The sequence below is a fragment of the Arabidopsis lyrata genome (assembly GCF_000004255.2).
Source record: "Arabidopsis lyrata subsp. lyrata unplaced genomic scaffold ARALYscaffold_3, whole genome shotgun sequence".
NCBI classification, from domain to species: Eukaryota; Viridiplantae; Streptophyta; class Magnoliopsida; order Brassicales; family Brassicaceae; genus Arabidopsis; species Arabidopsis lyrata.
The window spans coordinates 11,449,095-11,469,488 of record NW_003302553.1 but is presented as its reverse complement, the minus strand read 5'-3'; the positions used below and the strand labels follow the sequence as shown (position 1 = coordinate 11,469,488).

General features: G+C 37.7%; 5 protein-coding genes and 1 long non-coding RNA gene across 6 annotated transcripts; 3 read left to right on the top strand and 3 right to left on the bottom strand.

The window, feature by feature from the left end:
* Nucleotides 1-6: 6 nt before the first annotated feature.
* On the top strand, nt 7-913 carry LOC9319565 (dirigent protein 16). The gene has a single exon (XM_021032041.1). It carries the CDS (start codon nt 7-9, stop codon nt 736-738), a length of 732 nt encoding a protein of 243 aa, XP_020887700.1. The 3' UTR covers nt 739-913.
* A 183-nt stretch (nt 914-1,096) lies between these two features.
* On the bottom strand, nt 1,097-2,174 carry LOC9319564 (hydroxyethylthiazole kinase). The gene is made up of 2 exons (XM_021032040.1): nt 1,709-2,174; nt 1,097-1,532 (listed from the first exon to the last, which is right to left on the bottom strand). The coding sequence occupies exons 1-2, from the start codon at nt 2,144-2,146 to the stop codon at nt 1,140-1,142; spliced, it is 831 nt and encodes a 276-aa protein (XP_020887699.1). The 5' UTR covers nt 2,147-2,174; the 3' UTR covers nt 1,097-1,139.
* A 48-nt stretch (nt 2,175-2,222) lies between these two features.
* Nucleotides 2,223-4,676, bottom strand: LOC9321688 (beta-glucuronosyltransferase GlcAT14A). Its single transcript, XM_021032039.1, has 4 exons — nt 4,053-4,676; nt 3,899-3,974; nt 3,643-3,758; nt 2,223-2,978 (listed from the first exon to the last, which is right to left on the bottom strand). The coding sequence occupies exons 1-4, from the start codon at nt 4,588-4,590 to the stop codon at nt 2,458-2,460; spliced, it is 1,251 nt and encodes a 416-aa protein (XP_020887698.1). The 5' UTR covers nt 4,591-4,676; the 3' UTR covers nt 2,223-2,457.
* Nucleotides 4,677-11,462: 6,786 nt separating this feature from the next.
* Nucleotides 11,463-13,465, top strand: LOC9319563 (GATA transcription factor 1). Its single transcript, XM_021032725.1, has 2 exons — nt 11,463-11,975; nt 12,593-13,465. The coding sequence occupies exons 1-2, from the start codon at nt 11,817-11,819 to the stop codon at nt 13,244-13,246; spliced, it is 813 nt and encodes a 270-aa protein (XP_020888384.1). The 5' UTR covers nt 11,463-11,816; the 3' UTR covers nt 13,247-13,465.
* A 2,388-nt stretch (nt 13,466-15,853) lies between these two features.
* Nucleotides 15,854-17,147, top strand: LOC110230413. Its single transcript, XR_002333520.1, has 2 exons — nt 15,854-16,282; nt 16,422-17,147. It is a non-coding gene; the product is annotated as an uncharacterized LOC110230413 (long non-coding RNA).
* A 2,376-nt stretch (nt 17,148-19,523) lies between these two features.
* Nucleotides 19,524-20,148, bottom strand: LOC9319562 (S-protein homolog 6). Its single transcript, XM_002883449.2, has one exon. It carries the CDS (start codon nt 20,118-20,120, stop codon nt 19,677-19,679), a length of 444 nt encoding a protein of 147 aa, XP_002883495.1. The 5' UTR covers nt 20,121-20,148; the 3' UTR covers nt 19,524-19,676.
* Nucleotides 20,149-20,394: the final 246 nt, after the last annotated feature.

The following is a 20,394-nucleotide window of genomic DNA, read 5'->3' as shown; positions in this document are numbered from 1 at the left end:
ACTGCAATGATGATCAAGCAATCACCATTCTTGCTTTTAACTGTAATCTTGTTCACAATTGCTGTGTTTGTAGCAGCACTTGATCCTGCACCTGAAGACCCTATTTTCGAACTCTACATGCATGATTTACTTGGAGGAAGTAGCCCCACGGCAAGGCCGATCACAGGTTTGCTCGGCAACATTTACAACGGTCAGGTCCCGTTTGCTAAGCAGATTGGTTTCACTCCTCCCCAAAACGGTATAGCCATACCAAATGCAAACGGCGCACTCCCAACGGTTAACGGCATCAACGGTGTACCTCTTGGGACAGGCTTGTCTGGTACAGCCTACTCTGGGCAGAACCTGAATGGGATTCAGACTCAGTTGGGTCCTGATGGTCTGAGTCTTGGGTTTGGTACCATTACCGTGATCGATGACATACTCACATCTGGTCCTGACTTGGGTTCGCAGCCGCTTGGTAAGGCTCAAGGAGTTTATGTTGCAAGTTCTGCAGATGGAAGCACACAGATGATGGCTTTCACAGCTATGTTTGAAGGTGGCGAGTACAATGACAACCTCAACTTCTACGGAATTTACAGGATCGGAAGTGCCATGTCGCATCTATCAGTGACTGGAGGAACAGGTAGGTTCAAGAACGCTTGTGGGTTTGCAGAGGTCAGACCATTGATTCCATCAGGTCAGCATGTAGTGGATGGAGCAGAGTCTTTGCTGAGGATCATTGTCCATCTGAAGTACTAAAACAACACAAAAAGAGCCGTCCCAGAAGATTTTAAACTTCTGCATGTGTATGTGTGCGTGTGAATGTTCTTTTTTTTTGTTGTATGTAACAGTTATTGATTGAAAGCAAATCATAGAAAGCCCTGAAGCTTCTAAAGTTGTTAAAAGTGTATTTTGAACATTGCCCAAAGCCTAAGATGGTGACCACAAAAAGAATTCTGCCACTTATTACTCAAGGTTTTGACACAGCAACCCCAAATTAAACTCTAATCCAAGGATAAACAACGCGATAAAACTCAGTCAAAAGTATATAACCATGAGAGTCCTATCTACCATAACCTAGAGCTGAACGATATACAACGATCAAGGACGTTGCAGAGATATCTTAAGAAACTTTATTCCAAGAAAAAGATTCATGTACATCAACTCAACCTGGTGATATTCACACGTTTAAGCACTGTGGTTTCATCCAACCCATAAAGAGAATCTATCAAATGCATTCTCAATGAACCTGGACCATTTGCCATCGCTTCACCCAACTCACCTGCGATGCCAAAGACAGACATAGCGGAAACTGTAGCTTGCAGCACCCGTGATGAATCAATAGCGAGAAACGCTGCAACCAAACCAGCTAGAGAACATCCAGTTGCAGTGATCTTTTGCATCATCTTCGTCCCGTTGTGAACGCCAATAACCTGTTTCCCATCGGTAACGATATCAACAGCTCCGGACACTGCAACAACAGCACCACTTGACAGAGCTAATGACTTTGCAGCTTCTATAGCGTCAGTAGATTCATGTGAACTATCAGCACCCTAACAAAAAAACAACTCATACATTAGCAAAAACTTCAGTACAACTTCTGATGAACAAACTTCGAATGAATTCCAGAGTTCATTCACTACTATACACTAACAATCATCAAAACCTCTCATCACCAAATTCTCGAATCATTGTGAATCTCAGTACAATTTGAAGTTACCATATATACCTTAGTTTGTCCACGTGAAGCAGAGGAGAGAGCAATAATCTCAGAACCGTTTCCTTTAATTACACTAGGTTTTAGCTCGATGAGCTCCAAACACGCTTTTAATCGGAATCCGGAGCAACTCACGGCGGCGGGATCGAGAACCCAAGGCTTTCCAAGCTTAGAAGCGAGTTCGGCGGCAGCTTTCATCGACGGAAGCCAGTCAGGTGTAAGTGTTCCAACGTTGACGCAGAGCGCGTGAATATGAGGAGTGAAATCAGGAATCTCAACGACGGAATGGACCATAGCCGGAGATGCACCGGCGGATAAAAGCGTGTTGGCGACGAGATCCATGGAGACGAAATTGGTGATGCACTGAACTAGCGGCGATTGTTTCCGGACGGCGGTTAAGTTAGCCCACACGCCGGAGCTCCACTCGTTTTGCTCTGATTTTGATTCCATTCGCTAATTCGCTGCTTCAACCAGTTGTGCGAGAATCACGGATTCAAATATATAAGAAACACGGTTTGGTTTAGAATTAGATAAAAACCGGGATTTTATACCGGTTAAGACTTTAACCAAATAAATTAATGAACCGAGTCGTTTCATTTCTTTGCTTTGAGATGTTTCTTTTACAACAATGGAACAAACACTCTCAAAGTCATAGATTACAATGTGGAAGTGGAACTCTCTCTAAAGATACAGAAGCATAAAATTACCGTTATCTTCTTCGTGTTGGACAACTATGTACTCTATTGGACATGCGATGAGGATCATTCGGATATGCATTGGTGCGATCTGAACCAATCGTTTGATAATAGCTCAACAATTCGTCTCTCGAGCCTATCAGAACCAGAACCGGGCCTAAGAATGCCCGAGTCACCCCAGACAGAACACGAGCTGCGGTTTTTACCAGAATCTCCTAAACACCAACCACCTGGCACAGCTTCACCAGGTCTGCGTCCCAGAAGTTCATGATCGATGCGATCAAGGACAGTGTCATCGAACCTGAATCCTCTTGCAAATGCTGCTCCGGATTCAACCATTTCTGTGAACTCTTTGTGATCAAGCTGATGGTATTTTTCTTTAGAAGTGTCATTAGAAGCTAGGTAGAGTAAGTTGTTGTTGATGATGGTCTTTTTGAAGATATTCGAGTTGCAGAGGATAGTTGGGAAGTAGTTGGAGAGGGAATCAGGTGTGTTGGACAAGTACATGAGTAGAGTCCGAGGGAAGTTGTCAGTGCCTAAGACACAGTGCTCTATGAAATTACGGCTTAAGATGGAGAAAGATGGACCTGCCAAAAAGAGATTATTGCATTTAGTATAATCATCAAAGACATATAACATTATCTCAAACCCTTCTTTTCAGATATGTTAGTTCTTTTTCCTAATTATGCTATTCTTTTTCCTAATTCCCCTCCAAAGATTTCTTTCTCCTAATTATGCTATTAAACAGGAGGACTATTTTGTTAAACAACCAACAAAATGTTACAGTAATGAGAACCATTGTAAGCAATTTCTAGACTCTGGCTTCTCTTTCCTTACTTATCTGCTTAAGCAACTAATAGCACAACTGATAAACAAGACATCATGTAGTCTATTTTCTTCTAAGCAGGTTTACAGTTATAAAGCTTTCACCTACACTTATCAACTATTTCTACCATCTACTATCATGTGTCTACCTACCAAATTATGAAATGTGCGCGAACAAACTGCTAACCTTGTAAAAGAAAAAGGGATTAAGTTTCTACAGAACAGCATAATTAGGAAAAAACAACCTTCCATAATATCATGTCAGTTGTGACTTTATATATGAAGTTTGCGCTTCAATCGAACAAACCAATGTTAATCAATCCAATTGATTGCACAACATACTAAATATGGTAAAGAACAAACAAGGTGACTGTTTAGCAATAATCCACAGAGAAGTGCAGAGAACAGAAAATGGGAAACGTATACCTGAAAATAACTTGAAAGCCTTAGGCAACTCTCGTTTCTGTGAAGCGAAAAACATATCGGTTTTCTCCACAAGATAGAGCCCTGGATCAACAATAACTGGCTTCAACCTCCTTGACCTACGAGAAACCAAGAGAAATTACTCAAATTTCCACTACTACATTGATCCTGAAAACACTGAATCTTGGCTCTATGGAGTCAAATCCAGCCTACAACACAAAGGCTCTCTAAGTGAAACTAAAGAGAAGCATAATCTTACTCTTTCCAGCCAATGTAGCTAGTGTGGTTCACAAAATTCAAGTCCTTAGGCAAATGTGACATTATATGAAGAAGCTCTACACAAATCAAACTCTGAATCAGTAAAACAAACACAACACAAAAATCAAAGAGAATTTTGCAAGAAGAATCCAAACCATCTTGAGTAACGAGAGGATAATCATCAACACTAAGATTAACAAACCAATCCCAAGCTCCTGACAATCTAAGAAGAATCGAAGCACCATGAAGCGTAGAAGCCATCGGAGACGATCCTCTCTGATACGCGAAATCAGGCTTCCCAATAACATCAACGTTCCTTGCAGCTCTAAAGATCGGTACATCTTGTACAGCAACAGCGATCCGATCTCGTTCAGATTGTGTCGCTAAGCTATCGAGATGTAGAAGATATCGATTCCGAGGATGGTAAGTAGCGTAGAGAAGACGAAGGATCCGTCTCGAGTCACCGGAAGATCCGGAGATAAGGTAAGCGATTGAAGGAGGAGCTGTATCGGCGGCGATTTTGGAGGAAGAAGGAAAGAGTCTCGGGTCGGGTCGTAGATCTTCGGGTCGTCCGGTGTATGAAGATGAAGAGTGTGAAGAGGAGAAGAGAGAGAGGAGGAAACAAAGAGAGAGAAACGCGGTGGTAAGGATTATGTAGAGAGTGACTCTCGGTTGCTCCGGTCCTTTCTGCATTTTCTCACGGCGGCGCGTGAAACTCAACGTCTAGAGAAGAAAGCTAACGGTAGTATGTAATGGTCACAGTTAGGCATCGTACTCTGAAGATAGAATCTTTTTTCTTTATATATAGTTTAATTAATTAATTGTTTAATTATGTACTTAATGGTAAAGATGTTATTGTCTCAGAGAGAGAGATTCGTGCGATTATAGATTATTACTAATTTAAGATATAATTTGATTCCATTACATCATTACACATAATAGATGATTTTATTACACAATTTTAACACGGAACAAATTTTTAAAATGGTACTCCCTCCGTTTTTGAATAGTTGTCATTTTAGAGAAATGTTTTTGTTTTTAATTAGTTATCGTTTTCAGTTTTCGATGCAAAATTTATTACTTTTTTATTTTTTATATTTATTTTTATTATGAAACTTGATTTACTATTGGTTAAATTATGTTTAGGTAGATAATTAATGATATTTTTATATTGAAAAACTAACAACATTAATAGTTTTTTAATTTGTGTGCATATAGTTAAAACGACAACTATTCGAAAACGGAGGGAGTACTAATCAAGATCTTGAGCGGCTTCTTCGCCATTCTTGGTCAAAATTTTCATACATGAGAAGAGAAATTGCAGGCTTGCAGCATATTTTCACTGAAATGGTCAAATTCCAAATATTTCAAAAATACATCTCAACATATATTAACTAAAACAAGGCAAGATCCACTGGAATCCCAGCCACCTCCGACGACGCCATTGTTGTTACCCCACAAACACTCTACAACATCAACACATCAAATGTCACAAAACTAACCTCTACCAATTACCTAATGTGGAGCCTTCAAATCCACTCTTTGCTTGATGGGTATAAGCTTGCGGGTTACCTTGATGATTCTATCGAGATCACGCCACAAACAATCACCACAAATGATGTTGTCTCTGTCGAGATCCCGCCACAAACAATCACCACAAATGATGTACACTCTCTGAAAAGACAAGACAAGTTCATTTTCAGTGCCTTAATCGGAGCCATCTCACCATCGGTTCAGTCATTGGTGTCGAGAGCTACCAAGTCTTCTCAGATCTGGGAGAAACTCAGCAATACGTATGCCAAGCCGAGCTATGCACACATCAAGCAACTACGACAACAAATCCAGCGACTCACAAAGGGAACCAAGACCATCGACGAGTATATGCAGACTCACACTACTCGTCTTGATCAACTTGCTATCCTAGGGAAACCTATGGATCATGAAGAACAAGTGGAGAACATCCTCAATGGCCTTCCTGACATCTACAAGACTGTCGTTGATCATATCGAAGGCAAAGATAACCCGCCTACTCTCACGAAAATCCATGAGAGGCTCCTTAATCACGAATCAAAACTCCTCTCCGCCGTTGTCCCTGTGTCAGCTTCATTCCCGGTAACGGCCAACATGGCGCAGCAACGTAACTTTGGTAACAATCGCAACTCAAATCAGAACAAGAAAAGCTATCAAGGCAACCACTCCAACACCAACTGGCAGCCCTCGACATTCAACAAATCCGGTCAACGCACGTTCAAACCGTATTTGGGGAAATGTCAAATCTGCAATATTCAAGGACATAACGCTCGCCGTTGTCCTCAGCTGCAAGCAATGCAGTCCTCGTCAAGTTTCTCAGCTCCTTCACCATTCACACCATGGTAGCCTCGCGCCAATCTCGTCGTCGGTGGACAGTACCCAGCAAACCCGTGGCTCCTAGACAGTGGAGTACTCACCATATCACCTCGGATTTGAATGCTCTCTCTCTCCACCAGCCCTACAATGGAGGTGAAGATGTGATGATTGCTGATGGTACAAGTCTTAAGATAACAAAAACTGGTTCCACTTCCTTACCTTCTCAAACTCGTAACTTGAATTTGCATAAAGTGTTATATGTTCAGAATATAAGGAAGAATCTGATTTCCGTCTATCGCTTATGCAATACTAATCGAGTATCGGTGGAATTTTTCCCTGCTTCTTTTCAGGTGAAGGACTTGAGCACGGGGAGCCTATTGCTCCAAGGGAGAACTAAAGACGAACTCTACGAGTGGCTAGTGACTAATCCGAAAGCTACAACTCTGTTCACAACACCTAGTCCCAAGACCACTCTCTCCTTTTGGCATTCTCGTTTAGGTCACCCTTCGTCTTCTATTTTAAACACTTTAATTTCAAAGTTTTCTCTTCCAGTTACTGTTGCTTCTACCAATAAACTTTCTTGTTCTGATTGCTCCATTAATAAAAGCCATAAAATGCCTTTTGCAAATTCCTCCATTAAATCTTCTTCACCACTTGAATATATTTTCACAGATGTTTGGACTTCTCCTATCATATCTCATGATAACTACAAATACTATCTAGTGCTTGTAGATCACTACACTCGTTACACTTGGCTCTATCCCTTACAACAAAAATCATAAGTCAAGTCAACATTCGTTGCGTTTAAGACGCTGGTCGAAAATCGTTTTCAAGCAAAGATACAGACTCTTTATTCAGATAATGGAGGTGAATTCGTTAGTTTAAGAGAGTTTCTGGTCACTCATGGTATCTCTCACCTAACCTCGCCGCCGCATACGCCTGAACACAATAGCCTCTCAGAACGCAAGCATCGCCATATTGTGGAGACGGGTCTCACGCTACTAACATAAACTTCCGTTCCTCGTGAGTATTGGCCCTATGCGTTCTCGACCGCTGTCTATCTAATTAACCGGATGCCCATGCCGGTCTTGTCGTTAGAATCACCATTCCAGAAACTGTTTGGTTCGAAACCGAACTATGAGCGTCTACGTATCTTTGGCTGCCTCTGCTTCCCCTGGCTTCGACCTTACACTCGCAACAAACTAGAAGAACGGTCCAAAAGATGTGTGTTTCTTGGTTATTCACTCACGTAATTCGCCTACCTTTGTCTTGATGTGGAGAATAACAGATTTATACCTCTCGTCATGTGGTGTTTGATGAAATGATTTATCCCTTCTCCAATTCCACTCAGCCCCGTGAACAGAGCTCGTCACCATCGGTCACTCTCCCTACAATTTCAAGCGCTCCGTGCTCCGTTCTTTACCCGCTACCACCGCCGGCAACATTCCAGTCACCATCACCGGTGACACTACCGGTGACACCACCGGTCCATTTGACGCCACTATCGTCTCCTTCCACCAACACCAATCCGATGGATTCTCCACCTCAGGTACGTGACTCTACAACCTTATCATCATCTTCTCCCTCTCTTAATTCTGAGCCCACTACTCTTCAAGAAAATGGGCCTGAACCTGAGGCCCAGTCCAAGTCACCCTTTATAGGCCCACTGCCAGACCCAACCCTTAATACAAATTCATCTTCTTCAATGAACCCAAGACCGGTCCATATCACGACCACCACTTCCACGTCACAAAATCAAGCCACCACTACTGCCGCCGTTCAGCTATTACCAGAACCAACACAAAACCAGCACCAAATGAAAACCAGGTCCAAAAAAAACATCACTAAACCCAAGCTTAAAACCAGCCTCACTGTTGCTTTATCCACAAAGCAAACCACATAACCAACCACCATCATGCAGGCTCTCAAAGATGAGAAATGGCGATTTGCAATGTCCGACGAATTTGGTGCTCAACAACGGAATCATACTTGGGATTTAGTCCCCAACAGAAATTAACATCTTGTCGGATGTAGATGGGTGTTTAAACTCAAGTATCTTCCCACTGGAGCCATTGACAAATACAAAGCTCGGTTAGTAGCCAAAGGATTCAATCAACAATATGGAGTGGATTATGCTGAAACCTTCAGCCCGGTTATTAAATCGACCACAATACGACTTGGTCTTGATGTTGCGGTAAAGAAAAATTGGCCACTTAAACAGCTCGACGTCAACAACGCTTTCCTTTAGGGAACTCTTACCGAGGAAGTTTACATGGCACAGCCCTCGGGTTTTATAGACAAAGACCGCCCTACTCATGTTTGTAGACTTCGTAAAGCCATCTATGGACTGAAACAAGCTCCAAGAGCATGGTATATGGAATTGAAGCAACACCTACTGAACATTGGCTTTGTCAACTCTCTTGCCGACACGTCTCTGTTTATATATTGTCACGGTACGACTCTGGTCTATCTTCTAGTCTATGTTGATGACATTATTGTCATAGGGAGCGACCCAAATTCTGTAGCTGCGGTACTTACCTCTCTTGCGGAACGGTTTTCAATCAAAGATCCAACTGATCTCCATTACTTCCTTGGTATTGAGGCTACATGAAAAAAACAAGGGTTGCATCTCATGCAACGGAAGTATATTACTGATCTTCTCGCAAAGCACAACATGTTAGATGCTAAACCGGTAGCAACACCTTTACTAACTTCACCGAAGCTAACTATTCATTCCGGCAGCAAACTTGATGATCTATCCGCATATCGTTCAATTGTGGGCAGCTTATAGTACTTATCCTTCACACGCCCCAACATAGCATACACAGTTAACCGGTTATCGCAGTTCATGCATCAACCAACCTCGGATCATTGGCAAGCTGCGAAAAGAGTCCTCTGCTATCTTGCTGGCACCACTACCCATGGTATCTTTCTCCACTCTTCCTCTCCTTTAAGTCTCCATGCCTTCTCGGATGCAGATTGGGCTGGTGACTACGATGACTACTTCTCCACAAACGCATATGTTCTCTACCTTGGGAGTAATCCCATTTCGTGGTCCTCTAAAAAGCAACGTGGTGTCTCACGCTCGTCAACAGAATCGGAATATCGTGCTGTTGCCAACGCCGCTTCTGAAGTACGGTGGCTGTGTTCTCTACTCACAGAGTTACGCATTCGTTTGCCAACGGGACCAGTCATATTTTGCGATAACATTGGCGCCACCTACTTGTGCGCCAATCCCGTCTTTCACTCACGCATGAAGCACATTTCTCTTGACTACCACTTTGTTCTCAACATGATTCAATCCGGAGCTCTACGTGTTACTCATGTTTCCACTAGAGATCAGCTCGCGGACGCACTCACGAAGCCACTTCCAAGAGCACATTTCCAATCAGCCCGATCCAAGATTGGAGTTCGACAACTCCCTCCATCTTGAGGGAGCGTATAGAGCACATTAGTTATAATGTTTAAGGTCATAATTGTAATTAGTAAATCCCTAATCATAAGGTTGTGTCTTAGTATATATATGTACATTACTCCTTCAATATTAATCAACATATTCACATTCTATAAACCAAACCTTGTGGTATGTTTACATCTTATAATAAGCTAGTTAGTATTTTACTGGTGAATCCACACGTAAACAGATATCTTAACGTTTGAGTAAGCATCAACACGATATTAGATTTAAAACAAAATGGTTTTGAATGATAATCTTGTATTACTGTGGTACGGGGTGTACCGCTTTGACAGTTACTAAAAGCGTTATTTGCAGTTTTTTGTATAGCTTTCGTGTACTACTCTGTTTTACAATTTTGCGTAATAACTTGTACAATTTGTGTTACCAATCGGATCCAAAATATTACTTTTTTTATTATTATTTATTAGATATTAACCAAATACATCAACCAATGTTTTCAATAGATTGGTTGATTTAGATATTCTAAGATGTATTTAAATCAGATTTTTTTTTTTGCTAATAAATTAAATCAGATTTTATAATAACTATATCACATGAATGTGAGCTGCAAGAACTTTAATAAGCATTATGGTATATTACATGTTCCAAATTCTCCACAAGAAGGAATCCGGAAGGTGTTTGCAAATTGCAACCATTGGCTCTTACCACTTCTTCATAACCATCGAACAATGTAGAAAAAAGATTTGGCTTTTGGAGGTACAACGTTGTGGTCAGCAACGTAAGTTCAATATCTCAAAACATCGGTCGTTGGCAGGTTAATGAACAAGGGGGCATGGATGTCAAAGAATAAGCAATACAAGTTTACATTGTATCTACACAATGTTATATAAGAAAGTGGTAATACTCCACTTATGGGGTTTTTCTTACCAGAGTTCGATTATAATAAATACTATTACTCTTCATAATAGAAAGAAAAAATAGATCGGATCTTGTTGTATTCGTTAAAATATTTTTATTGACCGAATCAATTCAATTTTAGAGAGAGGCATGGATTTTTCTAAAAATTGTTGACTCAAGTATTTTCTAAAGATTTATTCAAATCAGGTTTATTTACTCTCTATAGTTACAAAAACGTTAATAAAATATTTCCATTGTTGTATAAAAATTAAGCAGATTTGATTACTTAGAATCTTGAACTTGACAATAAGGTTAATCGCATTCAAAAAAAATTATCCCATAAATTAACTCATAATTGCGTAATTTTTACGATTCACTAGTCACATTGTGTATTATTCACGCCTTTATTTTAAAATTTTAAATATAAGTTTTTTTAAAAAAAGTAATTACTTTTGCTTTCAAAATAACATCATAGTGTGGTGCGCGTAGATCATCCCCAATCTACCCCGCAAGTTGCGGTGGCAATTTTCATAAAGTCAAAAAAGTATTCGACACGTGCCCTCCTCTCATTCGTCCAACACTTACGCCCTCGTAATCCTATTGGTTCATATGCATCACCCTCTTTGTCACTCAATTATATTATCACCCTTCAACTTTATCCATAATCACGTGAATGCCATTACACTAAAACAGTAATCAATTCTTTTATTTTTGGAAAACACTATTAAATAGGAAAATCTAATGAGGGAACACTAAAAAAAAAGTATTTGATCAAAAAGCGTCTATCATAAGTACGGTCGATCTTCCCCTTCTATTTTTATAAGGTCCACTCTCCACTGAAGTAAATGACAAAACAACGACTCGCTTTTGGAGTAATTACACTAATACCATTCAATCACGCCGTTGATCTTGGTGACTATATTAAATTCAGTGGACCGCGTTACACTTGATTGTTGCTTCAGTATACGTTATAAGAAAAAGTGATTTTAAAAGGGAAAGGAAAAAACCATTTCGTGTCATCCTCTTCCCCACTTCCAACCAAAATTAGTTTTAAAAACAAATTATTAATATTAAAAAAGTTTTTTTTTTCTTTAGAAATTTTTTTAAAGTAACCCTAAAGTCTAAACGCCGTTGTGTGATATTTGGAGAGAGGGAGTGAGAGAGAGATTAAAACTTCTTCTGGTTCCTTTTATCAACATTTTTTCTCTCTCTTAAAACCAAAAAAAACTTCGAAGCGATTTTTGATATTTTCTTAACTATGGAAATGGAATCATTCATGGACGACCTTTTGAACTTCTCTGTACCGGAAGAAGAAGAAGACGACGAAGAAAATACGCAACCACCGAGGAATATTACTCGCCGGAAAACTGGAATACGGCAAACGGATTCCTTCGGCCTCTTTAATACCGATGACCTTGTAAGTCTTCCAAAAAAAAAAAAATCACCTAGACATGTTTGTTAAATAATCCGCCGGTTCACGGCGGTTGAGTTGACTCGCCGGTTCACGGCGGCGGGGGATTGTTGACTCAGCCGGGTCAAAAGTTCGGGTTTCGGAAAACGCGTTTTCCTTTATTAAAGTTATTAAACGTGCACGTCATATGTGGGGGACGTTTCGCTGGTTCGTTTTTGTGTTATTGTAAAAAGACGAAACTACCCTTTGGTTTTTAAACCTTTTTGAGATTTGTTTCGGGTGTTTGTTGGAGGGGTATATTCGGGAATTTACATTTTTCTTGGGGGGTCATTGTTTCGTGAGCTGTTCCTCACATGATGGTGAGCTACCACAATTAATTTTCAACCATTTCGATTTTTATTTGTCACACCTTTTTCGAAAATTGTTTTATTTTATTTATTATTCGATGCTCCTTCATTTGACAATTATTATTGGGATAAATTATGAAATGACATAATTACCCTTCCATTTTTCCTTCACCCACCCATTTATCTTTTTCGGAAAACGAGGACGTGTTGATCCGAGTTGACTCAGTCGAGTTCACTCAGTCTAATTTAATTTGAAATTTCAAATTTGGTTTGCAGGGAGTGGTTGAGGAAGAGGATTTGGAATGGATTTCAAACAAAAATGCTTTTCCGGTGATTGAAACATTCGTCGGCGTATTACCGTTGAGTCCGGAGAGAGAAGCGACTGAGGGAAAACAGTTGAGTCCGGTTTCAGTACTTGAGACGAGTAGCCATAGCTCCACAACAACGACGGCGACGACCTCAAACAGCAGCGGCGGAAGTAACGGAAGCACGGCTGTGGCTACCACCGCTACAACCACCACAACAATAATGAGCTGCTGCGTTGGTTTTAAAGCACCGGCTAAAGCGAGAAGCAAGCGTCGTCGTACAGGACGCCGTGATTTAGGAGTTTTGTGGACAGGAAACGAGCAAGTTGGAATACAGAAGAGGAAGACGCCGTCGGTTGCGGCGGCGGCGGCGATGATTATGGGGAGGAAGTGTCAACACTGTGGAGCGGAGAAGACGCCGCAATGGAGGGCGGGACCAGCGGGACCGAAGACTCTGTGTAACGCTTGTGGCGTGAGGTATAAGTCTGGGAGGCTAGTTCCGGAGTATCGTCCGGCGAACAGTCCAACTTTCACGGCGGAATTACATTCGAATTCTCACCGGAAGATTGTAGAGATGAGGAAGCAGTATCAGTCCGGTGACGCTGATCGGAATGATTGTGGATAAAAGTTGTTAGAATTAATTTCTCTCTTTTGTTTTTGGAGAAACTTTTTTTTCGTTAATTTCTCTTTATTTGTTGTTTTTAAGTCTGTTTTAGGGTTTTGCAGTTGGAATTTAGGTTTTTTTATTTTATTTTTATTTGTGAAATTAGAGGTAATTACTTAATTAGGGGATATTATGGTCAGGGAATGGAAGATAACTTTCTCATTTTACTGTTTTATTTGATTCTGCTGGTAATTTAAAAAATAGAAAAAAAATACATTTTATATTATAAGTAAGTTATTGTTGATGATTGATGATAAGTTTTATATAAATTTGACCCTTTTAAATGTCAATTTAGTTAGGCCAACTAATTATACTAGTTTCTAACTATGATAGATATTGGAAATGTGAGTCAATTTTGGGGTTTTCTTGCATGTCTTGATTGAGTGATTCTTCTTTTGCCTTTAATTACTGACATTGTCTAAAATGACATATATTATCAAAAAAAGTAGATAGCAACTACAACTATTTAATTTTGATATATTGTCATAGTTCTGTTTTTTTTCCAAAGTAAGGTATGCAATAAGATCAAGCAAAGCATTTGTATTTTACTATTGAAAAAAAAGAAAATTGATGGGTGAGAAATAAATAAATAATAATAAGTGTCAAAAACTTATCAACTAACAACTAAATCTATCAAAGCTTGAGCAATTATTTTATTTTATGATTCCATATGATCAACAGTTTTATCCACTAACACAATTATACGCAGTGACTCATTACAAAACATAATTTCGTCATATCCAAAACACAATTATCATGTGTGAACATGGTTGGTTTAATGGTTAGATGTTCATAGCCTTTGTTCCTTTCTAAATAACAAATTTACAATCTTAATACGATTTTAGTCAACATCATGATCTCTGGAGACAAAAACTGATGGTGCAGGCGTATAAACCAAATAAGTAGATTAGATGTAACATTTTCCTAATTCATATAGTAATTTGATTAATTTAATTTAACTAAGGGATTAAAAAAAGATTAGAGTAGTAATGTATGATTGGAGGAGTCAGTGAGTGTGGAGTAGTAGTCACATGGGGGATTTGATACTTAGCTAATATCATTGCACATGCCTCTTCTTCCCCATTCCACCAACTCCATTGTCTCCATTGTACGCCAAGAATCATAATCATATTATCAATTTTTTTTCTAAATTATTCAATAAATATATGTATCTACCATATTTTATTTCATTCTATATCTATAATATATTTTAAGAAAAATATCGTTGAAATCCCTAACTTACTCAAAACGTTGATTTAAATCTTCAACTCATGACGAAACGAAATAAATATCAAACTTATGTTGACTTTCCAAATAAATATCAAATTTATGTTGACTTTCCAAATAAATATCAAACTTCCGTTGACCTGGCCATATTAGGTACGACGTTAAGTACGTTAATAGATCTCGTTAACGGAGTTAATTTTCTGTTAACATACATGTTAATTGATAACGACATCGTTTCATATAACAACAAAACGACGTCGTTTTGTCGTAACGATTGAATTAAATCCCTAAAGTCAATCTTAGATCCCTAAATCGAGCAAAATCTCTAACCCTAAATCTTCATATGATTTGAAACTCGGGATTTTATTGAGCAGTTACGACAAAACAACGTCGTTTTATGTTTAGAAGGAATACTGTCATTTTTAATTAGCGGGTCTGTTAATAGAAAATTAATCCCGTTAAAATGGTCTGTTAACTCACTTAACGTCATGCCTAATATGGACAAGTCAATGAAAGTTTGGTGTTTGTTTGGAAAGTCAACATAAGTTTAATATTTATTTAGAAAGTCAACATAAGTTTGATATTTATTTCGTTTCGTTGTGAGTTGAGGATTTAAATTAACGTTTTGAATAAGTTGGGGATTTTAATGACATTTTTCCTAATATATTTTTGTAGATTTTTTGCATTTATATACAAATCTAACTAGGAATTCAAGTGATTGTATCACAATGATTCTTTTTATGTTGACCAAAGAATTGGATATCTTGATCGTTAATGGAAAATAATATTTTATAACTTATAAGCCATGGCAATGTGTATATTGGGAGGGTTAGGTATATCAAAATTTGACTTTGGAATTGTATACTACATCATCACTCTTATAAAACTTTTGTTAGTTTTTTTTTTTTTTGTCGTCTGAATAATTATATTGATCGATTTGGAAACATACAAGCATAACAAAAGCACAAGCCCTGCAGAAAAGGCTAAATCCTATCTCAAAAACACCTTAACACACTAAGGCCTTTACAAAAAATTGCTCTCACATGAGACACACCTATAATAACCCAAAAAGCAAGAATAGAGGATAAACTCTCTCATCACAAAAGACACCACCCAACCAACTCGGATAACCCGAAGCTACATAAGAATGAACACGACCATCTGTGGTGACGCTTTTGGCAATGAGACTAGCTCCTATATTTGCTGAAGCACTTTCAATAATCAATTTCCTCTTTTGTTAGTTTATAAGGAATAATATATTTAACAGGAAATAGTACATCTAACTATATAAGGTAATTCAATTCATAACATTAAAAAAATTAAGTTTTATTAGTGACAAAAAAAAAAAAATTTGTGAAAAATGATGCCATAGTAATTAAAAAAATAAGAGAGAATGGTAAAAAAATGAGAAAAAAAAAAACCCTAGTTCCCTTTCTCTCTCGAGAATCAGCCGCCAGGACCAAAAAAAAAAATTTGATCTCAGGCTGGATCGTGGTGGCTACTCTAGCACCGGATTCAGCCTCCCCACATTTGCTTTAGTTTCTTTCTCTCTTTTCGTTTTCGGTTTGTTTCCCCGGTGACCCTGTTCGTGAAATGATGTTGGTGCAGCTGCGTCGTAGTTCTTTTGCTTGTGTTTCCAGCCGAGTTGCGGAGGTGGTGCTGGTTGGGTTAGAGACCTCTTTGTAATTTCGGCGGTGGTGGTCTTATTTGTTTGAGTTTGGGGTTCGGATCTGGTTTGTTGCGAGACCTTAGGTGGCTTTGAGTTTCAAGGTTTGTTTGGTCTTGTTTCTTTCTTAGATCTGTTTTTGTGCCTCAATTCTTGCCGAGTTCTTTCTGTTTGCTGCTCCTTGGTTCATCTTCTTCATCGGGTTGCTAGTGATGTCATGTTTCCTGAACTTCAAATTGGTAGACTTCTAGGTTCTGTTCGGACTTTGCATTTGGAGGGCTTGTTTTGGGTTAGTTGGTTTGCTTTTGGGTTATTCTCCGGTTGATGCTACTGGTCCGATCGTTTGTGCTGATTTTGGATGAAGCAACGAGAGGCAGGGGTTGTTGTTGTTTATGGTTTGGTGTCTGTACGGGTTGGCTGCTCTCGAGGTTGGCTTTGTGGATCTAGTCTTAGGGGTTCGGTTCCTTTGATCGGAGTTTTGCCGGTTTTTTGTGATGTTTGCAGGTTATTGTGTTGTCATGGAAAGTCGTGTTCACGACAGTTCCTCATTCGGGTTTCCGGGTTCTGGTTGGTTTGGCTTTGGTTGCTCGTGGCTCTTTCTGGTTCCTATCAAAGCGGTGTGAGCATTGTTATGAGTTTGGTCGTCCTTCAGTCCCTTTCATCTATTTGACAATGGGTGTGTCTTCTCTTCCTGCTTCCATTCCAGCTAGTACTTTCTTTGTCCTTCCTATTTGTGCTTGATGATCTCTTCCATTTGGAGTTGGTTCCAAAGTTTTTATCTTTCGTCTGGTGTATTTGCTGTAAGGTTGCCTTTTCTTTGGATCTTTAGTTTCCCTGTAATTTAGGACTTTGCTTCCCTCGTTTGGGCTTTATCTCCGGGGATATCTTTTTCTTCCACCGGTTTATGTAATCTCACAATGTATCTTTCCGATGTTTTATCAATCAAATCAGATGAAAAAAAAAAAAAAAGAGAATGGTAAAAAGTAAATGATGATATATGTTTAATTCTTTTCGTTTTTCTAATTGCTAACAATCAAAACGTCTTATCGGTGTGGTAAAGAATTATGTCAATCATATATTTTAGTTATTACTATGATACAACTTTGAATCCTAGATTAACATAGAACCCCTGTTCTAAAAATCCCCGCCTAGCCCCGATTACTCCCCGCTTAATCGCTAGACCCACCCTATCCGCCTCGATTAATGACTAATCCCCTAAAAAATCAGTAACCCGATTATTCTCCGCCTAATCCGATTACTTTCCGCCTAATCTTATATACCCCGATTATTTTTTAGATTGCAAGTATAAAAAAACTTTTTATTTTTGTTATTCAATCATTTGAATGGAGAGTTTGTGATGTTTTACAATAACTTGTGTTCAAATTTTAATAAAAATCATAAATTTGTAATAAAAATCATAAATTTTTACAATATTGGATTAATATATTTTAAAAATATTAAAATAACCCTAAAACTAATCCCCGATTAATTCCCGATTTTAATCCGATTTTCCGATTAATCGCTAGGCCCATGCCGAGCGCCCGACTAGCGCCTAGCGATTTTTAAAACAAGGCATAGAACTACTACTCTTTTGATTTAACTAAGCATTAGATCGAAATACCACTGACACTGATATTGAGTTTGGTGATTATGGGAGAAAAATAGAACATCTAAAAAAAAAAAATTAATAAGAAACTATATTGGGCTGATTTGGCAGTGTGCCCTTCGTCTTTTACGATCTGACAAAACATATGTGGACTTAAACAAAAACAAAATGGGCCAGTTAACCTAAATGCAATCTCAACCTTTTGTTTTCTTTTCCCAGATTTTCAACAAAAAACAAAAATTAAGGAATGAAAGTGAGCACTATACTACTAATTCCTAAGTAAGAGCATCGATTTCACACCAAAAACAAAAGTAAGAGCATCGACACTAATCATATTATGTCACATTCTTTACTTACATATAAGCATCATACGTATGGTCATCTTTTAATTACTTTTGTGAAATAGAGTTACCAAATTGAAATAAAATTATATATTTTATAAAATATATATGTTTGGACTTTGGACTAATTGATGTTTGGAAGGTATTATAATTCAACTAAAATTAGATTTTTATAACTTGTTGGATAAATCTAGATGGTTTTTAATTTGGATTTAGATTTTCTGCTAATTGATAAGATATTAAAAACAACTTTTTCAATATTTGTTAAGAAATCATAAGCAAAAGTTAAAATATAATTTTTAGAAATGTGTTTAAAGCTAATTAAAATATCTATACTAGTATAATCGCAGCACTTTTTGTGACGGGTGGGTAAAAAAGCTTTCGGGTATATCGTATATCCGACGCATTTTAAAAATTCCTTCACAAAAAATTTGTTGGGTCGGGTTATATTTAACCCAACTCATACACCAGATATTCCATATTTAATAATTTAGATTTTTAGAAGATTTGATTAAGATTTATAATTATGATTCTCCTATCATCTTTGTTTGATTTGTTTTTAACTGTTTTGAATCATCATATAATACATAAAGTAAAAAAAAAATCAATTTTTTTTCTGCATATACTGTGATTCGAAATTTTAAAAACGGACATATATTATCTAATTGACGAAAATGTGTGTTCAACGTTCTACATCGATTAAAATATTTAGACAATGATTCAGAATCATATCATAAATAAGAACATTAATAAAATAAATGAGTTTTTTGGCGGGATGGGTTTGGCGGGACGGGTTTTTGAATCAACAATAATAAAAAGATTAAAATATCATTAATCCGCCGCTTCAATACGGATTTAATCCTTTTTTTTAATACAAATCACATGACGGGTTAAGAAATTACGGAACGGGTTATATTTCAGAAATGATTTATATGGCGGACGAATTTGAATCAATATTTATATACCGCTTTAATACGGGTTAAATCTTCAGTTTATTAATAATTATCTCGTGGACTCGTGGTATACCGTTACTTAATAACAATTGTAAAGTATAATATAAATAAATATGTTATAAGGAGATACAATTTACAAAATATTTTTATACTAACTTTAAAATTAAATCATCCCGCGGTGTACCGCGGGTTAAAATCTAGTATTGATTAAGAAGATAAGAGGAGATATTCCTATCCTAAAAGAAATGTATCAATATGTTTGGTTGTATATGGATAGTAGAATATTCTTTGGAAAACTTGTTTAGATATAATAAATTAAAGATAATGATTAGAATAATTGGACATTTATATATACATATATATTTACAATGACAAATCATGTAATATCTTATCTTTACATTTTAGAAAGTTATTTTCAAAAATCTTTCCCAAATAATATTAGATGGATTTCCAATTTCCCTATGTTTTCAATTCATCATTTCATACAAACCACATTCTCACGTACGATCATTTTCAAGGAGATTCCTATTGTACTTGTTTTTAATTACACTATTTTTGGCTACATCAATGATCTTTGGTCCAAGAAAAAAAAAAAAAATTATAACCAAGAAAAATCTTTGGTCCAATAAACCTCATCACTACTAAAATAAAATCCATCTTCTCTAACGGACCAAGAACACTTCTTAGTAGATCCACATCTATTGCTGTCTCTAGAAACCTTAAACGCCTCGAACCTCTTCCTCTTCGAATTCCATTTCATTGTACATGTGTACTCTGCCATCCACGACCACAAATCGATCTTGGCCGTCCATTCGAAGTCGTCTCCTTCTTGAAGCGCACGACCACCGAGATCTCCTTGCGGGGAAGTGCACCAAATCACTAGAGGGAGAGAAGAGTTGTCTCTGAAGCTGTTGATCACACGCACGTCGAATTCTTCTCCTAGAAACATAGTTTGTGGTTGAAGTATCAACGTGAAGATGATCGTTAAGGAGATGGCGATAAGCATAAGCAGAAGAAGAATGATTGTTTTTGGAGTGTTCATGTTTTTGTTTTTCTTCTAAACAATGCAAAGTACTGTTTAAAGATGATATTGTGTGTATACATATTATGATAAAGATTATGATAAAGATTGAATGTGTTTTTCTTAAATATGAAATTTCACAATAATTAACTAGATTTTTTTCAAATCTATTAAGGAAAAATGAAAATGGAAACATATAATTATTTTGCTAAATAATATGTAGGAAATGATTAAAAATGGAAGAACCAGATATGCAAAATCTTATATAATAATTAATAAAATCAACAAAGTAGCA

Coding starts and splice junctions, on each gene's coding strand:
- LOC9319562 (XM_002883449.2), bottom strand. CDS start 20,120: ATGAACACTCCAAAAACAATCATTCTTCTTCTGCTTATGCTTATCGCC.
- LOC9319565 (XM_021032041.1), top strand. CDS start 7: ATGATGATCAAGCAATCACCATTCTTGCTTTTAACTGTAATCTTGTTC.
- LOC9319563 (XM_021032725.1), top strand. CDS start 11,817: ATGGAAATGGAATCATTCATGGACGACCTTTTGAACTTCTCTGTACCG. Junction 11,976..12,592: donor TCTTTAATACCGATGACCTT/GTAAGTCTTCCA, acceptor TTTGGTTTGCAG/GGAGTGGTTGAGGAAGAGGA.
- LOC9319564 (XM_021032040.1), bottom strand. CDS start 2,146: ATGGAATCAAAATCAGAGCAAAACGAGTGGAGCTCCGGCGTGTGGGCT. Junction 1,533..1,708: donor CTTCACGTGGACAAACTAAG/GTATATATGGTA, acceptor TTTTTTTGTTAG/GGTGCTGATAGTTCACATGA.
- LOC9321688 (XM_021032039.1), bottom strand. CDS start 4,590: ATGCAGAAAGGACCGGAGCAACCGAGAGTCACTCTCTACATAATCCTT. Junction 3,975..4,052: donor TCCTCTCGTTACTCAAGATG/GTTTGGATTCTT, acceptor TGATTTGTGTAG/AGCTTCTTCATATAATGTCA. Junction 3,759..3,898: donor AGCTACATTGGCTGGAAAGA/GTAAGATTATGC, acceptor GGTTTCTCGTAG/GTCAAGGAGGTTGAAGCCAG.